At 41.1% G+C, this 24,950-nt stretch overlaps 1 protein-coding gene and 1 pseudogene across 4 annotated transcripts in view; both read right to left on the bottom strand.

The window, feature by feature from the left end:
* The window catches only part of RERE (arginine-glutamic acid dipeptide repeats), a 425,011-nt gene that overhangs the window by 150,716 nt on the left and 249,345 nt on the right, over nt 1–24,950 (bottom strand). For all 4 annotated transcript variants that reach the window (XM_032360657.1, XM_032360659.1, XM_032360660.1 and 1 more), the window contains 3 exons: nt 17,869–17,974; nt 16,195–16,291; nt 376–480 (listed from right to left, as the gene is read on the bottom strand). In XM_032360657.1, the coding sequence (XP_032216548.1) occupies nt 376–480; nt 16,195–16,291; nt 17,869–17,974 (308 nt within the window). The remainder of the gene's footprint in view (nt 1–375; nt 481–16,194; nt 16,292–17,868; nt 17,975–24,950) is intronic.
* LOC116568438 lies at nt 7,521–7,666 on the bottom strand (annotated as a pseudogene).

Genomic DNA, 24,950 nt, shown 5'->3' with positions numbered 1-24,950 from the left:
AATGTCCTAGGTTTCAATATGGTATCATGAAAGGCTTGGCACAATAAGCAGGACAGTAATAAACTACCAATTTATAGTTAAATTCAAAACACAGATCAACTAATGTTCATTTGCATTTAATAGTTCATTGCCTTGCCCTCTCAAAACCCACATTTTCTCACTTTTCCTTTTCTTAAGAAAATCAAGAGCAAACAATAAGCTGTTTTAGACACCAAAGACATTAATCAGAACTCCTTCCAAAAGGTTTACTTTGGGTTTTGGAGTTCTTTTTTTAAAATATTCCTAGCATATACCCAAATGTGTAAGCACACATACAGACACACACGCATGTAAAAGCAAAAGTTCTCACAGAGTGGGCCCAAGTAACTCACTTACCTTGTCTCAGGGTTGTAGCCTAATATGTAGAAAAATGAATCCACTCGAGCTTTAAACTCTCTAGCAGCAAATATGTCAGAAAAGTGGGAGATGTTACACTTCCCTCTGAAAACAAACAAGCATAAAAAATACATTAGTATCATCGTCAACTACTTTGCAAACCAATAAGCTATCGGAGGGACAGGGGCAGGGAAGAGAGAACTAAATCCACATTCTTCTAAAAACATGCAGAATATGGCTCCAGATTCCATAATTACCAATTCAGAAAATGGAGAGTTCCCAAAAGAACTAAGAAAATGTCCAAATGTTGTAATTTTTTTTTGTTTGTTTCAAGACTTCTTCAACCTACAATTTCACAACTCAACTGCATTTACCTCAGCATTTTAGTCATGGAATAGAATTAATTAAACCACAGAAGTAAATTGAGGGCAGGGCTGTGATGAAATGATATTAAACTAGAAACAACAGGAAAAATCTAAACCACAGTTAAATTACTTTACCAAAAAAAAATCTGCCTAAAGCCCTTCTAAATCTTCAAAACAAAATGGGCTTTTCTTCCTCTTACTTTACTATAGACAGAACGTAAATCTGTCAAATATTTTTCTTCTCTTTTAATGTGCAAAAAATAAAACAACTTGGAACTTAAAACTGGAGAGACTTTAATTTTTTAAATACATAGATGGGGATCTAATAGATAAACATCCACTTCCCAAATTTTCAGGTCATGTTAAATAACCATAAGTTGGAAAATGCCTTCTCAAAGAAATACTGCAATAAAAAGAACAGTAATATTTCCAGATCCATCTACCAATCATTTAAACTGCAATATAGGGGCGCCTGGGTGGCTCAGTGGGTTAAAGCCTCTGACTTCAGCTCGGGTCATGATCCCAGGGTCCTGGAATCGAGCCCCACTTCGAACTCTCTGCTCAGCAGGGAGCCTGCTTCCCCCCCTCTCTCTCTGCGTGCCTCTCTGCCTACTTGTGATCTCCGTCAAATAAATAAATAAAATCTTTAAAAAAATAATAAACTGCCATATAGCTGAAAACTCTATAATACAACCAAAGTCCTTGAAACACACACACACACACACACACACACACACACGTGTGTGAGTGTGTGCGCACGCACTGGGAGAATTTCCAGGGTTCCCAAAGAGGCAGGGAGATTTTAAGCAATTCCCTCAGGGGTCACAGAAAGTAACTTTAACATCAAGTGGAAGTCAAGGGCTGTGAGTAGAGCAGATGGAATTGGAGAATCAACAGCACATCGGCTGCACACGTGGGAAGCTTGCAGGGGAATGAATTCCTATCACTTCACTTCCACAGGCATTCTGCTCCCATGAGGACTCCACGAGTTGGCACATTAACAACATACACACCAGCTAATGACCAAGGTATGAGAGACAGAGACTAGCTGAGGGATAGCAACCTGGGGACGACATTCATTTGCTTCCTGTGAAGAAACAAAAAGAGCAATGCACTCCTTTTCCACAGGGCCAAGCCTTAGTAATGGGCAGAAACTAAGATGGGGCTCAACCTCCATTTTAAAAATCAAACAAAAATGCTTTTGATTTACTGAAGTTCCTTTGGGGACTACTTATAACATAATGCAGCGCTGTTGAGCACTTGAAATGTGTCTGGCCCAACTGCAGAGAACTGGGTTTTAAAATTTTATTTAATTTTAATTAATGTAAATTTAAATAGCCAGACATGCTGGTAGCTACCATAGTGAAGAGCACAGATTTATGTAACATTCCCATCACCACAGAAAGTTCCACTGGAAGCACTGATTTGTAAGTAACAAGATACAGCTAAAGGGAAACAAGGACTAGGAATCAATTTTTGCAGGCAAAGGACTTATATCTAGTATGCAGCTGGAACAAAACCGAGCTTCTGGAAAGGAAAAAGCAGGTAAGATTACAGATGAACAAATAATGCACTCACTCTGAAACTAACTACCCATCAGCCTGACGTCATTTAGTCCCTGAAACCTAGAAAAAATAGGTAAGTTCCTTCAACAGCTAACAGGGATAAGAACACCTGTTATACCCATCTCATATTAAGGAGATAAATAAGAAGTCTATGAAACTTTATACCGAACTGCTACACAAATTAAGTTATTTCCATCATTGTCTGTAAATAGAGGAAGGTGATTCCTCTTTGACTGGTCTTCACCATTACTTACATGCAAGTATACCCTATCAGTGTTTTCGTTATAGGGAGAGAAACCCTACCAACCCGCAAATCTAAAACAGACACTGGAAAACAGATACGTTTTGTTCAGGAAAGGGTTTCTCAGTCTCAGCACTATTGACATTCTGGACTAAATCATTTGTTGTTGTCAGGGGCTGTCCTGTACTTAGCAGTATCCCTGGATACAGTACCCCACTGCAGCCACATACATCATCATGACAATCAAAAATATCTAAAGACATCACCAAATATTTCATGGGGACAACAACACAACTGGTTTAGGGAAAGCCAGACACGGCAGGAACAGAAGCATATCATCTGGTAAATGACCATGAAACTGTAATAAAGGCACGGATTTTTATATGTTAATTTTATATCCTGCTGACTGAATTCTTTATTATTTAATACAGTTTAATCATTGGTTTTCTGAGGTTTTCCAGGTATATTACCTGTTGTCTGCAAATAAACATAGTTTTACAACTTTTTTACTCTTTATTTATTTTTTAAGATTTTATTTATTCATTTGACAGACAGAGATCACAAGTAGGCAGAGAGGCAGGCAGAGAGGGAAAGGGGGAAGCAGAATCCCCGCCGAGCAGAGAGCCTGATGCGGGGCTCAATCCCAGGACCCTAGGATCATGACCTGAGCCGAAGGCAGAGGCCCAACACACTGAGCCACCCAGGTGCCCCCTTTATTTTTTTAAAGATTTATTTACTTGAGCAAGAAAGAGAGCACAAGCAGGGGGGAGCGACGGAGGGAGAGGGAGAAGCCCACTCTTCACTGAATGGGACCTACACATGGGGCTCAATCCCAGGACCTGGAGATCGTGACCTGAGCCAAAGGCAGAAGCTTAACTATCTGAGTCACCCGAGACCCTCTTTTTTACTCCTTCTTATGTCTTGAATTGCACTGACCCTCTCAAATAATGTGGACAGTAATGGAAATAGTGGACACCCTTGCCTTGTTCCTGATCTTGGTGGAAATGTCTCTCAGGTGTTACTATTAAATATGATACTAGCTTTAGAAATAATCACTGCTTTAGAGTTATGGGGTTTTGTATCCCTTTAGATGTAACAATATGGTATACAATATTAAGCAGAGTCTCTAGTAATAAACCTACCTTGCATTCCTAGAATAAATCCCAGTTGGTCATAATGTCATTTTTAATGAGATATTAAAATTTTAAAGGATTTGATTAATTAAATTTAATGTTTTTCTCTTCATTAATTTCTATTTTTATTTCTATTTTCCTTCTTTGTGTTTTTTTGCTGTATAACAGCTTTTATTCATACTAGCCTAGAAAGAATCCAAATGCCCATCAATAAGGAAATGGGTAAAGTATCATTATATATTTGTAAAATGAAATACTTGACAAAAATACAAAGTTAAGAAGTACTGATAAACAGTACACCTCAAAAAGTTTCAAATATTAAAATGCTGAGTGAAAGTAGCCAGGCACACAAATGGCACATACTGTATGATTCCATTTCTAGTGAATCAATTTCTACAACAGCCAAAACTAATTTATGTGAGAGAAATCAGAATAATGGTTGCTTCTGGGTGGGAAGTTTTAAGACGAGAGTAGTTTAAGAGAACGTTCTGGAATGTAGTGTTCAGGGTCGAATTTATCAAAATTCATAAAAATATAAACTTAGGGTGTGTTTTACTTATAAATATTTTTAAAGTATCGGGGAAAATAAAACAGCAAGTGTCATTAGCATGTAAGTATGGCTGTTTAAAGTTGCTGTTCCTGGGGCGCCTGGATGGCTCAGTCGGTTCAGCATCCAACTCTTGTTTCAGCGCAGGTCCTCAGATGGAGCCCACGTCAGAATCCATGCTCAGTATGAAGTCTGCTTATCCCTCCCCTCACCACCGCGCTCTCTCTCTCTCAAATAAATAAATAAATAAATAAATAAATAAATGTGTTTTTAAAAAATAAAGTCACTGTTCTTGGCAGTTAAGGAGCCATCCTGTACAGAGCCCTGAGTACTAAGCAGAGCTGACGAGAGAGTAGGCAAGTCCACTATGGTTGGCATCCATTTTGAAGTATTTTTCATGTCACCTGTAGAGTAGAGCTTATAAAGACTAGAGATCACATTTTTAATTTTTTTTAAAGATTTTATTTATTTATTTGACAGAGATCACAAGCAGGCAGAGAGAGAGAGAGAGAGAGAGGAGGAAGCAGGCTCACCGCTGAGCAGAGAGACCCATGCAGGGCTCGATCCCAGGACCCTGAGATCATGACCTGAGCTGAAGGCAGAGGCTTTAACCCACTGAGCCACCCAGACACCCCTAGAGATTACATTTTAAAAGCATGTGCTTGAGGATCATTTTAAGCATTCAATTTTTTTTCTCTCCAAAGCAGCCTTTTCGTCTACTCCCTCAAAGGCAGTACATTATCTGACCGTGTTTGTGGAATGAGGGAGGAGAGACTGATAAGAGAAAACTGCCACCACTCTCACCTTGCCAAAATACCTCGTTTCAGAGCCTCCAAGGTCCTATGCGCCGTATTTCTAATGGGATGCTTCACTGTTAACAGAAATAGGACTGAAGACTGGGAAGGGCCCTATTTAAGGGGACTTGCCTTCATCAGAAACAAAGGCTTCCTGCTGGACTCATTTTGATGTAACTTGGTATTTCTCGGTGCGGTGCCCCACACCCCCACCCTGGGCACAGCACCCTTTGACAAGCGCCCCGACTGGTGGGCGACAGTGATCGAAGGGGATGAAGGAGCACGGAAAGAACCCTCTTACACAGGAGAGAACAGAAACAGAAGTATGGCCCAGAAATCCATTCCATACAAACTATCCATGACTGGGAAAGTCTCTGTAGATTCCCAGGCACATGCAAATCTTGGAGAAACTTGCCAAGAGGCACACAGGCAATGCATGGAATGCTCAGAGCAGGAGGCCTGCCTAGAGCATCAGTCGCCCCCTCTTGCCTGAGCACAAAGGGAAGGAGACAAAGTCGGCATCTTGTCAACTGTGAGCCATGTGACTAAATGACAGGTACAGAATTTTCTTTTTTTTTTTTTTTTAAGATTTTATTTATTTATTTGACAGACAGAGATCACAAATAGGCAGAGAGGCAGACAGAGAGAGAGAGGAAGCAGGCTCCACGCTGAGCAGAGAGCCCAATGCAATGCGGGGCTCAATCCCAGGACCCTGGAATCACGACCTTAGCTGAAGGCAGAGGTTTTAACCCACTGAGCCACCCAGGCGCCCCAGGTACAGAATTTTCTTTAAAGACTTTTATTTATTTACTTGACAAGAGAGACACAGCAAGAGAAGAAACACAAGCAGGGAGAGTGGGGGAGGGGGAAGCAGGCTCCCTTTTGAGCAGAGAGCCCCATGTGGGGCTCAATCCCAGGACCCTGGGATCATGACCTGAGCCGAAGGCAGAGGCTTAATGACTGAGCCACCCAGGCACCCCCAGAACTTTTTTTAAGTTTCTTTTCTGTTTTTCATTCTTCTGCTCCTCTTGCCTTTCTAGGGGTTATCTGAACACTTTCTATGATTCATTTTGACTCACTTACGGTGTTTTGAGAATATCACACCACACAGTTCCCTAAATAGTTGTTTATGTGTGTGACTGACGTCACTTCTACTTCAGTGCCTCAGCCTCCCCGCCGTCAAATGGAGCTGCATCTCCTCTGCATAAGCTGAGCTGGACATCAGTGCGTCCTTTTGATTTATTTGTTGTTCTTTTTATCATTTAATCTGGGAACCCAATTGTTTAATTTTCTTCTCTCATTTAAACTGATGTGTTTAGTGTAACTAGCTTTCCTTTGATCAGTGTTTTAAATGCATGCCGCAGATTCTAGTATACAGGATTTTGACTTGTTTTTAAAAACTTCTTTAATTTCGGGGTGCCTGGGTGGCTCAGTAGGTTAAAGCCTCTGCCTTCAGCTCAGGTCATGATCTCAGGGTCCTAGGATCAAGCCCTGTATCGGGCTCTCTGCTCAGCGGTGAGCCTGCTTCCTCCTCTCTCTCTGCCTGCCTCCCTGCCTACTTGTGATCTCTGTCCGTCAAATAAATAAATAAAATCTTTTAAAATAAATAAAGATAGAGTATATTTTCAAAAAATTCTTTAATTTCAAAATAAATTCCTTTAATTTCAGTTTTATTCCCCCTTCTACTCAGGAGTTTAGCAGGAAGCTTTATTTTTTTAAGTTTTTAATTTTAATTCCTGTATAGTTAACATGCAGTGCTGTATCTGCTTCAGGGGCACACTACAACGAGCCAACAATTCTAAAGGTGCTCGTCATGGTAAGTGTCCTCTAAATCCCCATCACCTATCCTGCGCCCCCTCTCCGGTGACCATCAGTGTGTTCTCTATAGTTAATAAACAGGAAGTTTGAAATTTCCAGGTGAAAGGAAATTTCTGTTCTTTGTTTTTGTTTGTAAACTACAGTTTATTGCCTTTTAGTCAGATAAATGTTTCCTTTGTGTTCTAACATATGATGAGTTTGAGAATGTGCCAGGGCACATAAAAGAACGTGCATTCTTTATAGAGTATAGAGTTCAATATATGTCTATATGATTAAATGCATAGAAATAAATGTGTAACAAGAATCAGAACATCTCTGAAGAAAATTCTTCAATACTACTGAGCGACACAAAAGTAAACATGAACAAATGGAAAAACATCCCCCTGTTCTCAGATAGGAAAACTCAACATCGTGTTTCTCCATAGTTTAAGCCATAAATTCAATGCTATCTAGCTATTTAATGGAATGAAACACTTCACTATGAAGAGTCAGAGAAAACAAATAACTGAGAAAGGGGAAACTATCAGTATCACGGTAAAAAGCACTACAGAGCCTCTACAATTAAAGGAGCATGGCGGTGGCACTTAAATAGACAACAGATGACAGAGTAACAAGCCTGGAACACACATGGAAGTAATCTACGCCAAAGGTGGCATCTTGAGCCACTGAGGTAAAGACAGGCTTTTGGTCTACATGCTGCTGAAGTGAGCATAAGATAGGTTTTATTGAAAAATAAATTTTTATTGAAAAATTTTTATTGAAAAATAAAACCCATCTTATGCTGGGATGACTGGACACTTGATCTTAGCCAAAAGGCCGAGAAGCGATATGTGCTGGGATGACTGGCTAGAAAAATAATGTTGGGATGACTAGTATTGAAAAACAAAACCTATCTTATGCTGGGATGACGGGGTAGAACTCCTCTGTAAACCAGGTGCAGGGTAGGACTCAAAGACCTGAGGGAATCAATGAAAAAACTGCCAAATGTGACCAGGTAAAAGTAAGTTTTGCAGAATTTTTTTTTTTAAAGATTTTATTTATTTATTTGACAGAGAGAGAGATCACAAATAGGCAGAGAGACAGACAGAGAGAGAGATGAGGAGAAGCAGGCTCCCTGCTGAGCAGAGAGCCCTATGCGGGACTCGATCCCAGGCCCCTGGGATCATGACCTGAGCCGAAGGTAGAGGCTTAACCCACTGAGCCACCCAGGCGCCCCCAGAATTTTTTTTTTAAACCATAAAAGAAAACTGACAAGTGAGAGCATTTGCAGCATATACAAGAGAAAGTGTAAAGAACTTTTCCAGACAGAAAGACAAAAAAAAAATCCCAAAGGAAATGACAGGAACAGGTAACTCATTAAAAAAAGACAAAAATATCCCTCAAACATAATGAAAAAACACTCAAACCCAATCACTGTTAGCAAGATAAAGTGGAATACGGAGATACTACTTCTCACCTATCAGACCGGCATAATGTTATAAAAATAAAACCACACGTTCATTGAGGAAACCGAGGGAACACTAACTGGAATGTGCTTTCCGGAGGAAAACCACACACACACAGGCCTTTCAACCCAGCAACCTCTTTCTGATGACCACCCCCCACCCTACCACCCCCCCGACACCGGCGAAGACCCACACCCAGCAATAAGGAACTGCACATGATTAGGGTATTCACTGCAACATCACTTATGACTGGACCATCCTGGAACAACCTAAGTGACTGTTCACAGGACAGCAGCTAAATAAACTATGGTCCAGCCACACGGTGGAGTTCCACGCAGCTCTAAGAGAATGAGGAAGATCTCTATGAACCGATACGGAGCAATTTCCAAAACATACCATTAAGTTTAAAAAAAAAAGAAAGAAAGAAAAAGAAACACAAAGCATATCTTCATACAAGAAAGACGAGGTTATAAGAACAAACATGAACTTGCTCACTTGAAATGAAAACATGCAGAAGGGACAAACTAAGCAGCAAAGCGATCAATTACAATTACCTATAGCAGGTGGGTAGGAAAGAGGTGGGGCATGGGAGCATGGCAAGAGAGTTGACAACTACATGTCTGTCCACAGCCCTGATCCTCAGAAGCACAGTCATGGTCCACACACCTTCACATACCCAAAACTTAACAAAAGTCCACACCAACCAGAAGGAGCTAGAAGTGGAACGTGAAGTCCAACAGGTGAGCCTAACTCCATTACAAACGGATAACACAGTCACACATAAGGAAGTGTGAAAAAACAGAACTGACCTAAGCTTCATTGGAAAATGCTATTTTGTTGATGTATTTCAAGACCAAAGACAAAAATTTAGTCAATACCTCTGTTTCTCACAGGGACTAGGGTTACAAATTCTGAAACCATGTGTATTCTTGAAGAAAATAAAAATATTGTATCTTAACAACTGGAACAGGATTTTTCACTGTTGAAGAAAATAAGTTGCAAAAAGAGGCACAATAAGATGAATCTTGTGGTGTTGGACTACAAGCTTGCCTTCCTTCTCTGCTCTTAGCCACCCGAGAATACAAGAGGTCGGCAGTGTGCAAACTACAAGAGGGATCTCACCAGAACGCTGTACTCCAATCCCAAACGTCCAGCATCCAGAACTGTGAGAAATAAATTTCTGTTGTTTACAAATCACGCACTCTATGGTATTTTGTTACAGGAACGTGAATGGAATAAGACATTAGTGAAATTCAAAAGTTCAGTTGTATCATGCTAATGTTAATATCCTGGTTCTGATAGCCATTCTACACTTACGTCAGATGTTAACACTGAGGAAGACTAGGGGAAACACAGTTCTTACTATAAGGGCCTATTTAGCCAGAGTGATTCCATCGGGTTAAACAGTGATTTTGTTGTTTATACAGTAGAACTTAAACTGTCCCTGCCTCCCTTCTCCCCAGGGCACTTACTTAAAAACAAGTCCCAGAAATCAGTCCCAGGTAACAAAGCCCAAATACAAGGGTGGGTCAGGCCAGGTGGAGACATCCAATCAGTGGGGGGATGCATACTGTCTCCCTAGCTACCATGGGCCCTGCCCTTTGGGCGCCTTTTGGGTGCCAGCTCTAACCAAGATGATAGACTAGTTCAAATATCTACTATAGGGTAAACTGTAATTCAATTGGTCACTTATGTGTGACCTAGCATGACTGTGCAGCTTTCTCTGTGTGTTTTACAATCTCACTGGCCACCTCTGTGTGGCCAGGCCCAACCACATGGCCTTTGCCTTTAAAAGCTCATCTGTAAGGCAGAGAGAGGTCGCCTCTTCGTAAGAGATGGCCCTGGCCGGTCAGTTTGATTCTTGATTCTTGGCGTGAAATAAAGCTTTGCTTGACCTTCGCTTTGTATCAGTCTCGCTCCTTTGATCACTGACCCATTATTGGGGGACCCAACACTTACAACTTTTCTGTGTGTCTATGAGTAGCTCCAGATAAAAGAATTTTTAAGGGACCCAGAAGTACTCAAGAGCAGAGAAAGTGCATTGTTCAGGTGGGTGCTCCCAGCACCTCAGAGTCCTTCCCCAACTAGCAGCTCAATGACCTGTTAAATGATGAAAGAGCCATTAAATAAAATGATTGTCAAGTCACAGTGTCTAAAGAAGTACTAAGCACGTACAGACAAAACAACAAAAATGTTGAAGGTCGAAGTTACTTCAAATGTAAAAACAACAGTTGATTAAAGCCAGGAAATGATCTTGGAACTGCAAAACTAAAAGTTCCGAGGCATCATGAAGCTCCCCGGGGAAGTCTCGGGAGCTGAAGGCCCTGTGTCAATGCTAAGAATGGCTGGAAAACTGTACAAAGATGTAATTAGTCTGTACCAATCCCTACACGTATGATCTTAAATGCCCATAACAAAGCAAAGAGATCAATTTCAGAATGAAAACGGGGAGATCAGAAGCTCTGCAGAGCCAGTTCAGGGCTTCTTGGTCCAGAGGGCTGCCAGAAAATTCCCTCTAAAACAAATTCTTAGCTAAGATGATGGCTTGTCACCTGACCTGAGGATGTTGTGGGTTTTTTCCTAAGTGATTCCTTGTAGAAGCAGATAATCAGAAAGCAGAGAAACAGCCCTCAAGTCGTTGAGACACTTCTGATACTTGGGAATTGTATGTTACAGGTGCTCAGTAAAGCCGAAAATGCTGCCAGGTCACATGATCACGGTCCAATCACAAAGCAATCTCTCTAGATCCCTTCTTTGATCATCCATAAAACATGATCCTTAGGGTGAGAAAAGTAACACAACAAACAAATTGCAAGCAGTGATTTTTTTTTTTAAGATTTTATTTATTTATTTGACAGAGAGAAATCACAAGTAGATGGAGAGGCAGGCAGAGAGAGAGAGAGAGGGAAGCAGGCTCCCTGCTGAGCAGAGAGCCCGATGCAGGGCTCGATCCCAGGACCCTGAGATCATGACCCGAGCCGAAGGCAGCGGCCTAACCCACTGAGCCACCCAGGCGCCCAGCAGTGATTTTTATTTAACGTAATAAAACTTACCTGCTCGTTGTCAGAGCAGGTTTACCTGCTCATTCTTAGAGCACCTGGAGACATCTCCTCAAGCTAAACTCTTCCTCCCATACCTGAAGTACTCAATCAACTCAGCCAAGAGGCAACAGAAAAATAAAATAAATCTGAGTAATGTACCATTGATAACTTGGTACAGAACTACATTTAATTTCACTTTTTCTTTTCTGCCTTTTATGCTCTACGTACCACTTCAGATTCAATGACTGTAAGCACTACTCACGCTACACTGAGTATGAGGCATTCTGAGAGATTTTTTCACGCCCCTTCTCTTAGGGGATGCAGAACCAGAAGATGTGTGGTTCAGGGTTCTGTCACTTAAAAATATGGCTCTGAGTAAGTCTGTCAAAAGGATGGCTCAAAAGTTAACAAACTTGATTTGATCACAAAATTATATGGCAGAGCCCAGATTGAAATTAAAGTCCTCTCATTCCAGGGCACCTGGGTGGCTCAGTCGGTTTGAAGTCTTGGTTTCAGCTCAGGTCATGATCTCAGCGTCGTGAGATGGAGCCCCGTATCGGGCTCCACACCGGGCAGGGAATCTGCTAGAGACCCCCTCCCACTTCCTCTTTCTCTACACCTCCTCCCACTATGTGCTCATGTTCTCTCTCTCTCTCAAATAAAGAAATCTTAAACAACAACGAAAAACCTGAAGTCTTCTCATTTCGATCTGTGTTTTTTTCTATTTCATCAGCATGGGCCAAAAACACATACCAAGGAGTAAAGAACACTCAAAAATATTCTTGAAAGATACAAACTTTACTGTAAGGCTACAGATAAACATAATGAAGAAATCAAACAGCAGCAGAACATAAGCCCGAAAGGCAAGGATGAGGGACAGCCAAGGCAAGAATCTAAAAACGGCAGGCAAGCAGTAATGCTGATCTCAACACAGGTTTCTGTGACCAATGGACCCACAGACTCCTCTGAAAGTGACTTTTAGTTTGGACAGGGAAATACTATAATCTCCACACAGAACAGGCTGTCGAGGCATTCTGTCTTCTGTCTGATTCATCAGGGCCAGAGGACAAAGAGCTGCCCTCCCTTGTAACACAACTCTAGCACCAGCTTCAAAGAGAATGTCTACAGCGGTTTCCTCCTGAGGGAGCGCAATGGCAGGAGCCCCCGCAGGTTGACTGCGCCCCATGAACCCACACACTGAGCACTCTGATCTTTGACAAGAAGGGTGCTAAGCACTAACACCATCAGTCTTTCTTTTTCTTATTTCTCCTCCACGTTTTCCACCATGTTCATTTGATCCTCTTTCATGTGCCTATGGACTATGTTATTTGTCTCTTTCAAAACTGATTTTATTTTTGGCAGAACTGCTTTATAGCTATAAAGAAAAAATTCTTTGTGGTAAAAAAACTTTGTGGAAGAAAAGTTAAAGAAAAGTTAAAAAACTTTGTGGAAGAAAAGTTAAAGATTGGGGCACTGGGTGGCTCTGTCAATTGGGTGTCCAACTCTTGATTTCAGCTTGGGTAGTGGACTTGGGGTCAGGGGGTCAAGCCCACATCATGCTCTCTCTCCCCCTCTCTCCCTGCTCCCCCTCCCTACCACTGGCATTCTCTCGCAAATAAATGAATAAATAAAATCTTTTTAAAAAGTAAAGGTTAATTCACTACCACCGCCTGCCATATTTTAAAATTAGAGTATTCTAGGGGCACCTGGGTGGCTCAGCTGGTTAAGCATCTGAATTCATCTCAGGTTATGATCTCAGGGGCCGAGGTCATGTCAGGCTCCATGCTCAGTGGGGAGTCTGTGTGCCCCTCTGCCCCTCCCTCCAGCTCCACACTCTCTCTCAAATAAAACCTTAAAAACTAAATAAATTAATCACTAAATTAAATCAAATCAAAGTAATCTAGTTTTGGTAAAGAGAAAAGAAACAAAGAGAGACTTGGGGTTGAGGGGGGCACCATTCAATGCTGCTTTTATGGGAGATGATCTCAGAGCAAGCACTCTAAAACTGAGAACCAGGCAAGATTCCTAAGTAATGGTAAGAACCATACATATGAGCTCAGATGCAGACAAATGTTAATACGTGTGCAAGTATTTACTGAGCACCTACTGGGCCAGTTCAATAATTATGTGACCACTATCATCGCTTATCTTTGGGGGGAAAAAAATCCATGTCAGGTCACCCAAAGAGCTAACAAATCAAATTTAAGATAACAGCTATAATGAAACCACCTCATGGCCACTTCAAAGAAAATACCACAGGAAGGGACGCCTGGGTGGCTCAGTCATTAAGCATCTGCCTTAGGCTCAGGTCATGATCCCAGTGTCCTGGGATCAAGCCCCATAACAGGCTTCCAGCTCAGCGGGGAGTCTGCTTCTCTCTCTCTCCAGCTCCCCCATGCTTATGTTCCCTCTTGCTATCTCTCTCTGTCATAAATAAATAAAATCTTAAATAAATTTTTTTTTTAAGAATCTTTAAAGAAAAAGGAAATTAAAAAAGGAAGAAAGGACTCATCTGTAAGGGTTCTAGTCACATCCACAGTGAAAACAAGACAGAGAATTACCATCAGCACGCTAGCCCTTCGGTCGCCAGGGAAGGGGCAATGACCACGTGGTTAAGCATCTCCAGAAAGTGTCTGATTATAAACTAGCTAAATCACTTGGTCCAGTTGGAATTATGTGGGACAACTGGTTCCTCTAAAAAGGGTAAAACAGGGGCTCCCAGGTGGCTAAGCCAGTTAAGTGCCTGACTTCAGCTCAGGTCATGATCTCAGGATAGAGGTGCACACAGGGCTGCTCCCTGCTCAGTGGGGAGTTTACTTGTCCCTCTCCCTTTGCCCCATCCCCTGCTCATGCTTTCTTTATCTCTGTCTCTCTCTCTCTCTCGAGTAGGTAAATAAAATCGTTAAAAAAAATTTTTTTTTCCTAATAGAAAGGGTAAAATAGTATAAAATGACTCCACGAATCTGAAGAGCCACTAATAGTTAAATATATTCATTTTAAGCAAATACATCAAAACATGTTAAATAACCAGAGTTATGTCTCACATACTTATTTGTTTTAACTTCCACTCTACATTGCTTAAAATCATGAACCTCAACCAATGAAACAAAACAGAAACAGGAGGGGGAAAGCATATAGCAAGTTAGGAAAGAATGCTAGAATCAAGACACTTGTCTTCACAAATAATTTAATGGCTCCATCCATCCATCCATCCATCCTTCCATTAACTTGCTTTGTTCAGCATTTGAGTTTAATACTGGAAAGTCACTGCCACAAAGACATAGAAAGCTAGTGGGAATTTTGGAAGACATTTATAAAACACCACAGGAATTCTCTATATTTATCTGGAAGTCCTGTAAGAGGCCAAATCTAACCACACACACCCCTTCCCACAGAGCAGGGATTGGCCCATGGCCATTTTTATACAGTCCAGAACCAACAATAGTTTTTATATTTTAAATGGCTAAAGAGGGGCGCCTGGGTGGCTAAGTCCATTAAGTGGCTGCCTTTGGCTCAGGTTATGATCCCAGGGTCCTGGGATAGAGTCCCTCATCAGGCTCCTTGCTCTGCAGGGAGCCTGCTTCTCCCTCTGCCTCTGCCTGCCACTCTGCCTGCCTGTACTCTCTATCTCTAACAAATAAATAAATAAAAATTTTTTAAAAAGCCTAAAGAAAGAAATTTTTTTAAAGGGGGGGGGGGAGGAGGTAGTATCTCCTGACATGTGGAAATTAAATGAAATTCAAAATTTAGTGTCCATAAGTAAAGTTTTATGCATAGGTGACCTCATTTATTTACACGTTTCCTCTGACGTCTGTGCTACAGTGGCTGAGCAGAGCGGCTACACAATGGGGACCATATGAAAGAGGACCTGGCCCAAATCATCTACCCAAACCTGCCCTAAAAGTTACTACTAATCTGCCTTGAAATAACTGGCTTTAGCTCGGTAGCTTTACAGAAGAGACTCCAGATGGTTTTACTGAATACCATATGAGTAATAGAGAAACTATTTTATCTCATTATAGTTAAGCTAAAAGCAAGCAAATCCCTATGACTTTTTTTTCCAACTGTATTCTTTAAAAAAGAAAAGTAGTCTTCCACCACTTTGTTCTTTCTGGTTGGAAAAGAGTTATATGAATATTACTTGTTTTACTTCCCCTACTACTTAAGAAGCCCAAAGTCTTCCACTTACATACAAAATAAACCAGAATATAGATCTCAGTGTTCTTTTCCTGAAAAGGACAGAAAATACCATAAAGTTCAAAAGCAGTGGCTTATAGCCACTTTTTCACGTAATTGCCTAATCCTAACATGTAATACTACCTCCTTATTCAGAATAAAATCTTCAATATATTCTCCCTAACTCAAAGCCTTTTGGTAGGAAATTTTTCATACATACAAAACATCAGAAGAATAGGTCCACTCCTATAAAACTTGCCTAGACTCCCAAGTACATGTTGCCATACTTGGGTCACCCATTTCTCTATCTTTTCTAGTAGAAGTTAACTGATTCTTTAAAAAATAATCTGCAGACCATAATTACACTCCATCCTAAATACTTTAGCAACCAGTGGCAGGATACTAGTTTTCAACACCAGCATACTAACAAGGAAACAGAGGTAGAAAACTACAGAGAAGGTATAAAAAAAACTTTTTTAAGTTGTTTTCCCCCACTCAGATGAATGAAAATACAGGTAACCTCTCAAATGCCAATAATCCACAAAGTTAACCCTGGCGTGTGAGCTTACTGAGACCGTAAGAGTAGCCTGGTTAATATCCTGATTATCGAAAGTGATTAGGATAGCTTAGAATCTCTACCTCCCGTGCTCGAGGACTGCTCCTTTGCAGGAAAGACCATGGCTCTGGCACTTACCTAAGGGCAGCAGCATGGTATGTGTCAACGTAATCAGAAATGAAGAGCTCTCGGTTCTTAATAACTGGGTCTGTAATGACAAGTTCTCTTCCAGAGTCTGTCAAAATAATTAATTAAGAAGATATTAAAATTGAGCCTCCAAAAACAATTAGGAAATTTTTTGCAAAATCTTTCTTTCAGGTTCACCTGCCACTACACAAAGTACAATAAATAACCAGGTCTGGTTAGGAGGAATAATAACAGGAACAAAGGATCCTGTTGGGTATGTTTTACATACTTTACCCACACTTTGCTGAAATGCATTAAGCAATTAATGAAAAAAAGTGGGGGGAAGGGAGAAAAAACAACCATCACATTTTAACAAACTTTTAAACTATGGAACTATTTAGTGATCCTTCCATTTTAATTTCTTATTGCTATATATTCCAGGATGGAGTGAAATCCCACTGTTTCTGTTGAAAAAAATAACCAAGTTACTACTTTTAATTAGGAACCATAATTTAACTATTTTAACAGGAATTTTTATAGTTTCAAAGAAAGAAAAAACTAGTGAGTTATAAAAGAACTTCACTTTGGGGGCTCCTGAGTGGCTCAGTCAGTTAAGCATCTGCCTTTGGCTCAGATCATGATCCCAGGGTCTGGGATAAAGCTCTGCATCTGGGCCCCTGCTCAGTGGGAGGCCTGCTTCTCTCTCCCTCTGCCATTCCTCTTCCTTGTGTTCTCTCGCTCTCTCTTTCTCAAATAAATTAATAAATCTTTGAAAAAGTTTAAAAAAAAAACCCTGAACATCATTCTTCAAAACGGTGTTTGATTACTGCTTTGTTGACTCAAAACCTATCACCAAAAGCAGTGTGGAAAAGTACAGACACAAGGGCCAACCAAGCTGGATCCCAGCCTGGCTGGGACCACTTAGAAGACGTGTCACCTGGCAAGTCCTTGAGCATCTCTACCTTGCTTTCCTCACCTGAAAGTGGGCAGTGACAAACTCTAACTCACTTTGATTAATGGGTAACAAATGTGTATCAGCTAGCATGAAGCCCAGCACTGCTCAGAAGAATCAATAAAAATGCACAATTATACATCTGAACAAATGCAATACACATTTTATATGCATATCTCATGTGCCAATAAAATTATTAGGTAGAAACTACAATGCCAGAGGAAGAGAAAATAAAAGATGCTCCGAACTACCTTCCTGATTATTCTGAAAGTCAAGACGCAAACTAAATTCCAAACCACTCAGAAAAGCCATGCTTTCAAAACTGAAGTTCACAGCCCTGAATGCAGAAATGCAATCACACAGATTATTGAAAAGGAAAAAAGAAATAAAATGTAACCTTCATGTTTGAAGTATTATTATCTCATCATCAGGGGAGAAAAAGCAACTTAAAAAATGAAATTACTGTTATTTCCAAAGGAGACCTCTCTCCACTCCAAGTTTAAGGGGAAGATGTTATTGGCACATCTCTGTGGTTGTTTTTTTTTTTTTTTTAATGCAAAATAATGAAAGAACTCAGCAAAAGTAAATAAATAAATATTCCAGTAATGTCCTCAGTTGTGAAAAGCTTTTTCAGAGACAATTTTTCATAGTGGTTATCTCCATTTAGTGAATGTCTTTAGAAACAGCCTTGTCCAAAGCTAAGAAAATGTAAAATCAAACTAGGACTTATTTACCATTTTCATTATGCCGATCCTGAACCAAATGCTGGTACACAGAATCTGGAACTTCAGACTGGCGGTAGTACCATTTGACGTTCATGAGTAGATGGTCCCTCTTACTCTGAAAAGGAAAATCTAACAGCATTAGGAACAGGATTCCGGGTGCCCAGAGGTATACACCATACCCATGATCAAAAGCCCCTGTAAACAGGTGGAGAGGCAGAGAGGGAGAACTCACAATTACCCCCAGGACCACAAAAATACGTAAGTCAATGAAGAAGTCAAAGGTGTTTTTAATCCCAGCCAGAGCACCCTCTAATCCTGTCGCTCAAAACACTTATTCCAAGAAACCAAAGGAAACCAAACATGAACCTATACATCTCCTGAGTTTGATTAACTAATTCATTCAATATTGTGTTATTTAGCATTAACTATACAAAACTACATGAACACATCCTTCTATCTGAATTCTTAATCATTTTGCTAAAAATTCGTAAATTTTGTCAGCACAGTGTCCAGGCCATTTAAAGGGCAATAAGTTAGAAAAAACTTACCCTGCAAGGCCTGGCACAAAGTCGTCTCTCCAAGGTGTCCCAATCTCCCACACTGAACTACATCCCCCTCCCCGGTTCGGCCACCTGACTTGCAGGAACTGCTATGCAGCCAACTAACACATCAACTGTGGGCCGTAGTAAAGGTACCAGCAGTCCATGGAGCAGGGACCCTATCTTATTTATCTTTGAATTTCCAGAGAATGGATCAACTTGTCCATAAATATGTATGAATAATAGAGTTTTATGATGATCAGGGGCCCCTAAGAGTCTGTGGGACACTGAGCCATGTTATCCCCAAAAGTTAATTTTGTTCCTGGTTCATTCAAAGATTAAAGGAGGAAATAATGTCTACTTGAAGACTATGGGTCTACAGCCTGAGGGAGAATGTCTCTGTGCACCTGGTTGTGAAAGAGCTAAACACGGCAGTGTACTAAGGCTTCCCAAGGCCTCATAAAATAATTCATAACCCAGGTGAGGGCCTTAAGACACCTCCCCAAGGTGAATGCAGTATCATTCCTCTTAGCAGTGTCTACCTTCTCATCACAAGTCAGAGGTGAGTCAGAAATGAAACAGAACTAAAATTCAAGACACATCTCAGGTTTATGAAGGAGATGACCAAGTCTAAAATATGTCAAAGAAGTCTTCTTTAATAAAGTAAGAGGCTTTCTGCTTAAATGAGAAGTATGTATATGGTCTTTACTAAAAGGCCAGAAAGGCTTCCCCCAAAAAACCAACAAAAACCTTCACTAAAATATTTAAGCCATTTAAGCTACTAGAAACAAAGAACCGCCAAAAGTCCTGATGAACTCCCATGTGAAGAAGTGCTAATCTACAGCGAGTTATCACCAACACCAGGGTTCATACTTTATAATTAACTGTGTAAAGCACACAGGCCTACAGAAACAGGGCATCACTACTGGTTTGAATAAAACAGACTGTACACAAAGAATAAACCTACTTAATGCGTACATGCTAGTTTTTATCCATTTTGCTCTTTTCTATTCTATGCTGTTTATACTAAAGGTGGGAAACGAGGATGAATCAATGTTACATAAAAAGAATAAACGTTCCATGCCAAGACTTTACACACAAGAGTAATTACTCCCTGCAGAGGATTATGAAGGAGATAACATCCAACCTGGGGTGGGGGCGAGAGATGGGAAAGATTCCAACAGATTCTTTCTAGGCAAAGGAGACTTGAAGAAGACACAAAGCTGGAGTAAAGAGGGAGGAAGCACAAGACATCCCCACAGTCCGTGTGCATGCGGGACAGGAAAGTGTTCTGCGTGGTACAGAGCAGAGTTAGTGGGTTTTCCTCTGGACAAGTGGGGCTCTCGATCTCTACTGCTGACCAAATACACAGGCCATAAGGGACAACACACCAGCTCATGAGAAAGCAGCTAAAAGACTAGCTTCCCTCCAAGGCAGAGTGATAAACAGCGCCGCCAGGATGAGGCAAACCAGGGGGAGGGGCGGAAGCTGTCTGGAGGTCAAAGAATAAACTGGCCAAAGTTAATGCGCTGTCCTACATGAGGTTCTCACCTTCAGCATTGCTAACATTTGGTCCAGATGAGTCTGTCGTGGGGGCCTACCCTGTGCACTGCTGGATGCTTTGCAGCATTCCTGGCCTCCGACCACTAAATGCTAGGGCACCCCTCCCTCACTGAGACAACCAAAGAAATGTCTCCACACATAGTCAAATGTTCCCTGAGGGGAAAAAATTACTCCCCTCCCCCGACCCCAGTTGAAAGCCAATGGTCTAACAGTTTAGTTTCCTCTTTAAGGAAAGCTGAACCAGAATGGTGAGAATAAAACCTGGTTCAAGTACTACCAGAAGAGAACATGGAATGTAGGTAAGAGCACGGTGAAGTCTGCCAAAAGTTGGATTTGAACCCCATCTTCACCACCTCCTAGATACACGACTGGAGGCATGTTAATAAGATCTTCTGAGACTCCCCTTTTCTGTAAAACGGGAATACTGAAACCTACCTAACAGATGACTGGAAGAAGAAAGATGGAAAAGGGCCCAGACCTGAGTAGGCACTCAGTTTTCTGTTAGTAGGTGACCATAACCGGTGCTTCACAGAAAAATGTCAAGAACTTTGCTGAGAATCACAAGAGTTATTTCTAATGAGAACAGGAGATGACAGGGATCTGCAGTCCCTTAACTACTAATGGACGCCTCAATGCTCGCAGTAATGAACGACTTAACAAGGCTCAAAGGAGTTCAGATCTACCAGCAGTCTTAGCAACCATGTTCTGAAATCTATATTTCCATGTATTTCTTTAACACACCTAAGATGTCTGAAAACCTGAGGGACAACAGAAATAAGCTTTAAAACGTACCTTAATTAGCAACTATACAATGTCTATGTTTCAGAACCAAGCCAGCAATTCTGGCTACCCTTTGAGGTTTAATACCTATGTTAACTTCCGACCCTCATAATGATCACACACATGCACAAAACTACTGCTCTGGTTATCTGTGCCTAGATTCGTAACTCCTAATACCAGAGGCAGTTAATTAACACAGTTGAAAGCCTATTGGCTATCTTAATGCAGTACTACCTAATCACCAGAGAGCGGCAGCATTGCACTAAAAAAAAAAAAAAAAAAAAGCCTCCAGACTCTTAATTCCTAATACAACAGAACAAAAGGTAGATTCAAAGTAAACAAAAGTTTTGAACAAACGTTAAGTAGCTGTACCAGACATAAGCTTCCTAAACAGGCCTGTAAGTTAAAGATTAAACATCTATAAAAGGAAGTAGTGTGCTGTTTCAGAGAGTACTAGACTAAAATTAAATAATCTAGCCTTCTAGTCCTGTCTGCAATCACTAGTCAGCTGGGGAAAACCTTAGTAGAGTCTCCTGGCCATCTGACAAATGAAGGGGAGAACTTTATTTCTAGGATCACATTTCATATTATATGCTTATATCTAGATTTCTTCCCCAGACAAAACCAGTAGATAAAGTGGGGTTGGGAAGAGCCCCTCCTGTTTTCTCTACATCAACATAATGGCATCAGCTAACATTACCATCCTAAAGAGGTTTGACAAATTAATTAAAATGCCATCTTTCCCCAGAGCTGCTGGGCAGTGAAGAACAGCAAAAGGGAAGAGAGCAGCGCACCCGCCACCACCAGTCAACGCTCCCAAAGCTGCCTCAGAAACAGATGCTACCCAGTATTAACCACAGGGTATCTCCTAGTTCTTCCCACTATTCATTAGACAAAGACGGCTGCTCAGAACCACAGAAAACCAAAAATAAAAGTAAGCTTAGAGATCATGTGATTTAGCCCAAACCACCTAAGTATGAATCAAGGTTTTACAAGTTGATTTGGGCAGATGACTTCTCCAAGTCTCACTTCTCTCCAACATAAAATGAGGGGAAGTAACAGCTGCTACCACACGTAGTCGTGAGGGTTAAGTAAATGAACATGAGTAGAGTGAACTGGCTCTCAATAAAGTGCTCGCTATCACTACCATTGTTTTGCCAATGCAGACAGGAATGAAGCTACACAAGGTTTACTTAAATATTTTGCTTTTCCACAGATTGAAATTGAAGCTGGTTAAGAGCAACATAAAAATAAATCACGTAGCAAAGGGGGGGGGGATCTCCACTTCTGCAACAATCTGGGCAGCAGATCAAGTATTTTTAACAAACAGGCCTCATTACCAACTAGTGATGAACTGTACAATTTCATAAAGGTCAAAGCGGTTATAAATGATACATTTTAACAGAATGTTGGATGAAGAGGGAAGTGGTGAGAAGCTTCACCTGTGAAGGCACCCTGGGGTATATTTCTGGGTACAGAGAAGAGGCCAGGAGAAGTAAATAATTTCCCACCATTTTGTCTTAGAGAGAGAGCTCTAACTGACTGACCGATTGTACAGAGAGCAGGAAGCACCAGCTCTAAGAAAAAAACACCACACTTAGGAACGTGTCCAATGTGCTTACAGTAAGGTTTCCCAGGATGACTGTGTAAACAAGGAGAGCAGCTGATTCTGGATTAAATTAATGGATTCTTCCCCATCATTGGCCTGGATTTCTCTGAAAAAAGGGACGTTAACGTCGGAGCCCAGATGATATCTACCAGGAGCTGATAGGTGATTGATGGGATAAAGAAAGTCTTTCCTATATAATGCAGGTGAATTTAAAATTATTGTTGTTCCCATCCTGCATTGGGGTCCTCCTTCATATTGTATAAAACAATCTCTGCATTTGTCCTGTTGGTCATGTATGACCACACCCCCCCATACTTCATTTTTTAAAAAAATATTGAATTGAAGGAAATAATTTAACTGAGGACAAAACTCACCCCTACTTGGGTTTAGAAAAGCCTAATGTAGGGTGCCTGGGAACAGAATAGGAGGTTTTGTAGAGCCAATGAATATCAGACAATGGGTTGAAAAGTAAAGCACTAAAAAGTCAGAACTGAAATTAAACATTCAGGATGAGGTAACTGACAAAGGTAGACCAGGAGAAAGGGAAAGCAAACAGGAAGCTGCTTGTTTGCAGGGACTGGTTCATTTTATCAGCAGCACAGAATGTGACCATCCCAAATAAACATTAAGATCTAAGGTCAAGAAGTAAATTTCCCTTCCTAGAGATCTTTCATGATTATTAATAAAGTACTTCCATTGATTAAATAGCCAATCTGAATCTTTCTAGGACCAGTCTTGATATCACCTGAAAAAATATTTTAATTCAATATTTTTTTTAAAAAATGAAGTATGGGGGCGCCTGGGTGGCTCAGTGGATTAAGCCGCTGCCTTCGGCTCAGGTCATGATCTCAGTGTCCTGGGATCGAGCCCCGCATCAGGCTCTTTGCTCAGCGGGAGCCTGCTTCTCTCTCTCTCTCTGCCTGACTCTCCGCCTACTTGTGATTTCTCTCTCTATCAAATAAATAAATAAAAAAAATAAATAAATAAAAATAAAAAATAAAAAATGAAGTATGGGGGGGTGTGGTCATACATGACCAACAGGACAAATGCAGAGATTGTTTTATACAATATGAAGGAGGACCCCAATGCAGGATGGGAACAACAATAATTTTAAATTCACCTGCATTATATAGGAAAGACTTTCTTTATCCCATCAATCACCTATCAGCTCCTGGTAGATATCATCTGGGCTCCGAAAGCCCTCCAAACAAGTCCCACTATCTCTCCACCATTATCAAATATGACAGAGGATCAGGCCAAAGACAACAAAACAAGATATAAAGATGGATACCATCACATAAAAAACTTGGCAAACTCAAAACAATCTGCTAGAGGTAATAATTGGGGAACTTCCTTCAAAAAAAATTGTTTTTTAAAGATTTTAATTATTTATTTGACAGAGATCACAAGTAGGCAGAGAATCAGGGAGGGGGGAGAGGGGGGAGCAGGCTCCCTGCCAAGCAGAGAGCCCAATGCGGGGCTTGATCCCAGGACCCTGGGATCATGACCTGATCTGAAGGCAGAGGCTTAACCTACTGAGACACCCAGGCGCCCCTTCCTTCAAATTTTTAACTGCTCAGTTCTTGAGAGCTTGCATTTCGAATAATGGAAAATCTAGATTCAGAGTCAGATGAAATCAGACCAAAATTCTTATTTTCGAAAGCCAAAATAGCGAATCAAGTTTTTTCCAGAAACTTGGGGAAAAGAAGTATATTTGTATAATAGATGGTTTAAGAAAATACCTTTTGAAGAAACTTTTCATGCATTTCCACAATGTGGCGATAAGGTTGAGTTATATGAAGGGCACCTGGGTGGCTCAGTCGTTAAGAATCTGCCTTAGGCTCAGGTGATGATCCGGGTGTCCTGGGACAAGAGTCCTGCACTGGGCTCCCAGCTAAGCAGGAAGCCTGCTTCTCCCTTGCCCCCTCTCTCTTTCTCCCTGTCACTCTCAAATACATAAAGTCTTTTTTTAAAAAGTTATATGAATATTAAAGTTTACTGTATATTTCAGATATATCTACACAAACTGAAGGGGTGTTAGGACACCAAGCTGGGGCGGAGGGGGATGCAGTCATGACCCGCCAGAGACATAATATCCGCTTTTTCAGTGTTCCACACATCCAGTTTAAAGGGGGGGCGGGGGACAATTAAAAAGAATAATAATAATATAGTAACAATAATGAAGTTGAAAGTGGTATTCCAATCCTGCTGGGTCCACCTTCACCTGCAAAGACATGCCTATTGGGAAGACTGCCCTCAAAAGACCTTGGGGACACAGTCTTACTGGCTCCAATATTTCTGACTCTGAGGGAAAGGGAGAAGGGGCAGACAATGTGGTCAGGGCCTACTATTTATTGGCATTTCCAAATGGACATAACCTGGGACTACAAAGGAGTCTACTCAGAACTAGCATAATGAAAACTCTCTTTAAAGATAAATAGAGGAAGGGCACCTGGGTGGCTCAGTGGGTTAAGGCCTCTGCCTTCGGCTCAGGTCATGATCTCAGGGTCCTGGGATCGAGCCCCACATCGGGCTCTCTGCTTGGCGGGGAGCCTGCTTCCTCCTCTCTCTCTGCCTGCCTCTCTGCCTACTTGTGATCT

The sequence above is a fragment of the Mustela erminea genome, chromosome 10 (genome assembly GCF_009829155.1).
Source record: "Mustela erminea isolate mMusErm1 chromosome 10, mMusErm1.Pri, whole genome shotgun sequence".
Lineage (NCBI taxonomy): Eukaryota > Metazoa > Chordata > Mammalia > Carnivora > Mustelidae > Mustela > Mustela erminea.
Note: the sequence above shows the minus strand (reverse complement) of the source record. Positions and strands in the feature narration are given on the sequence as shown.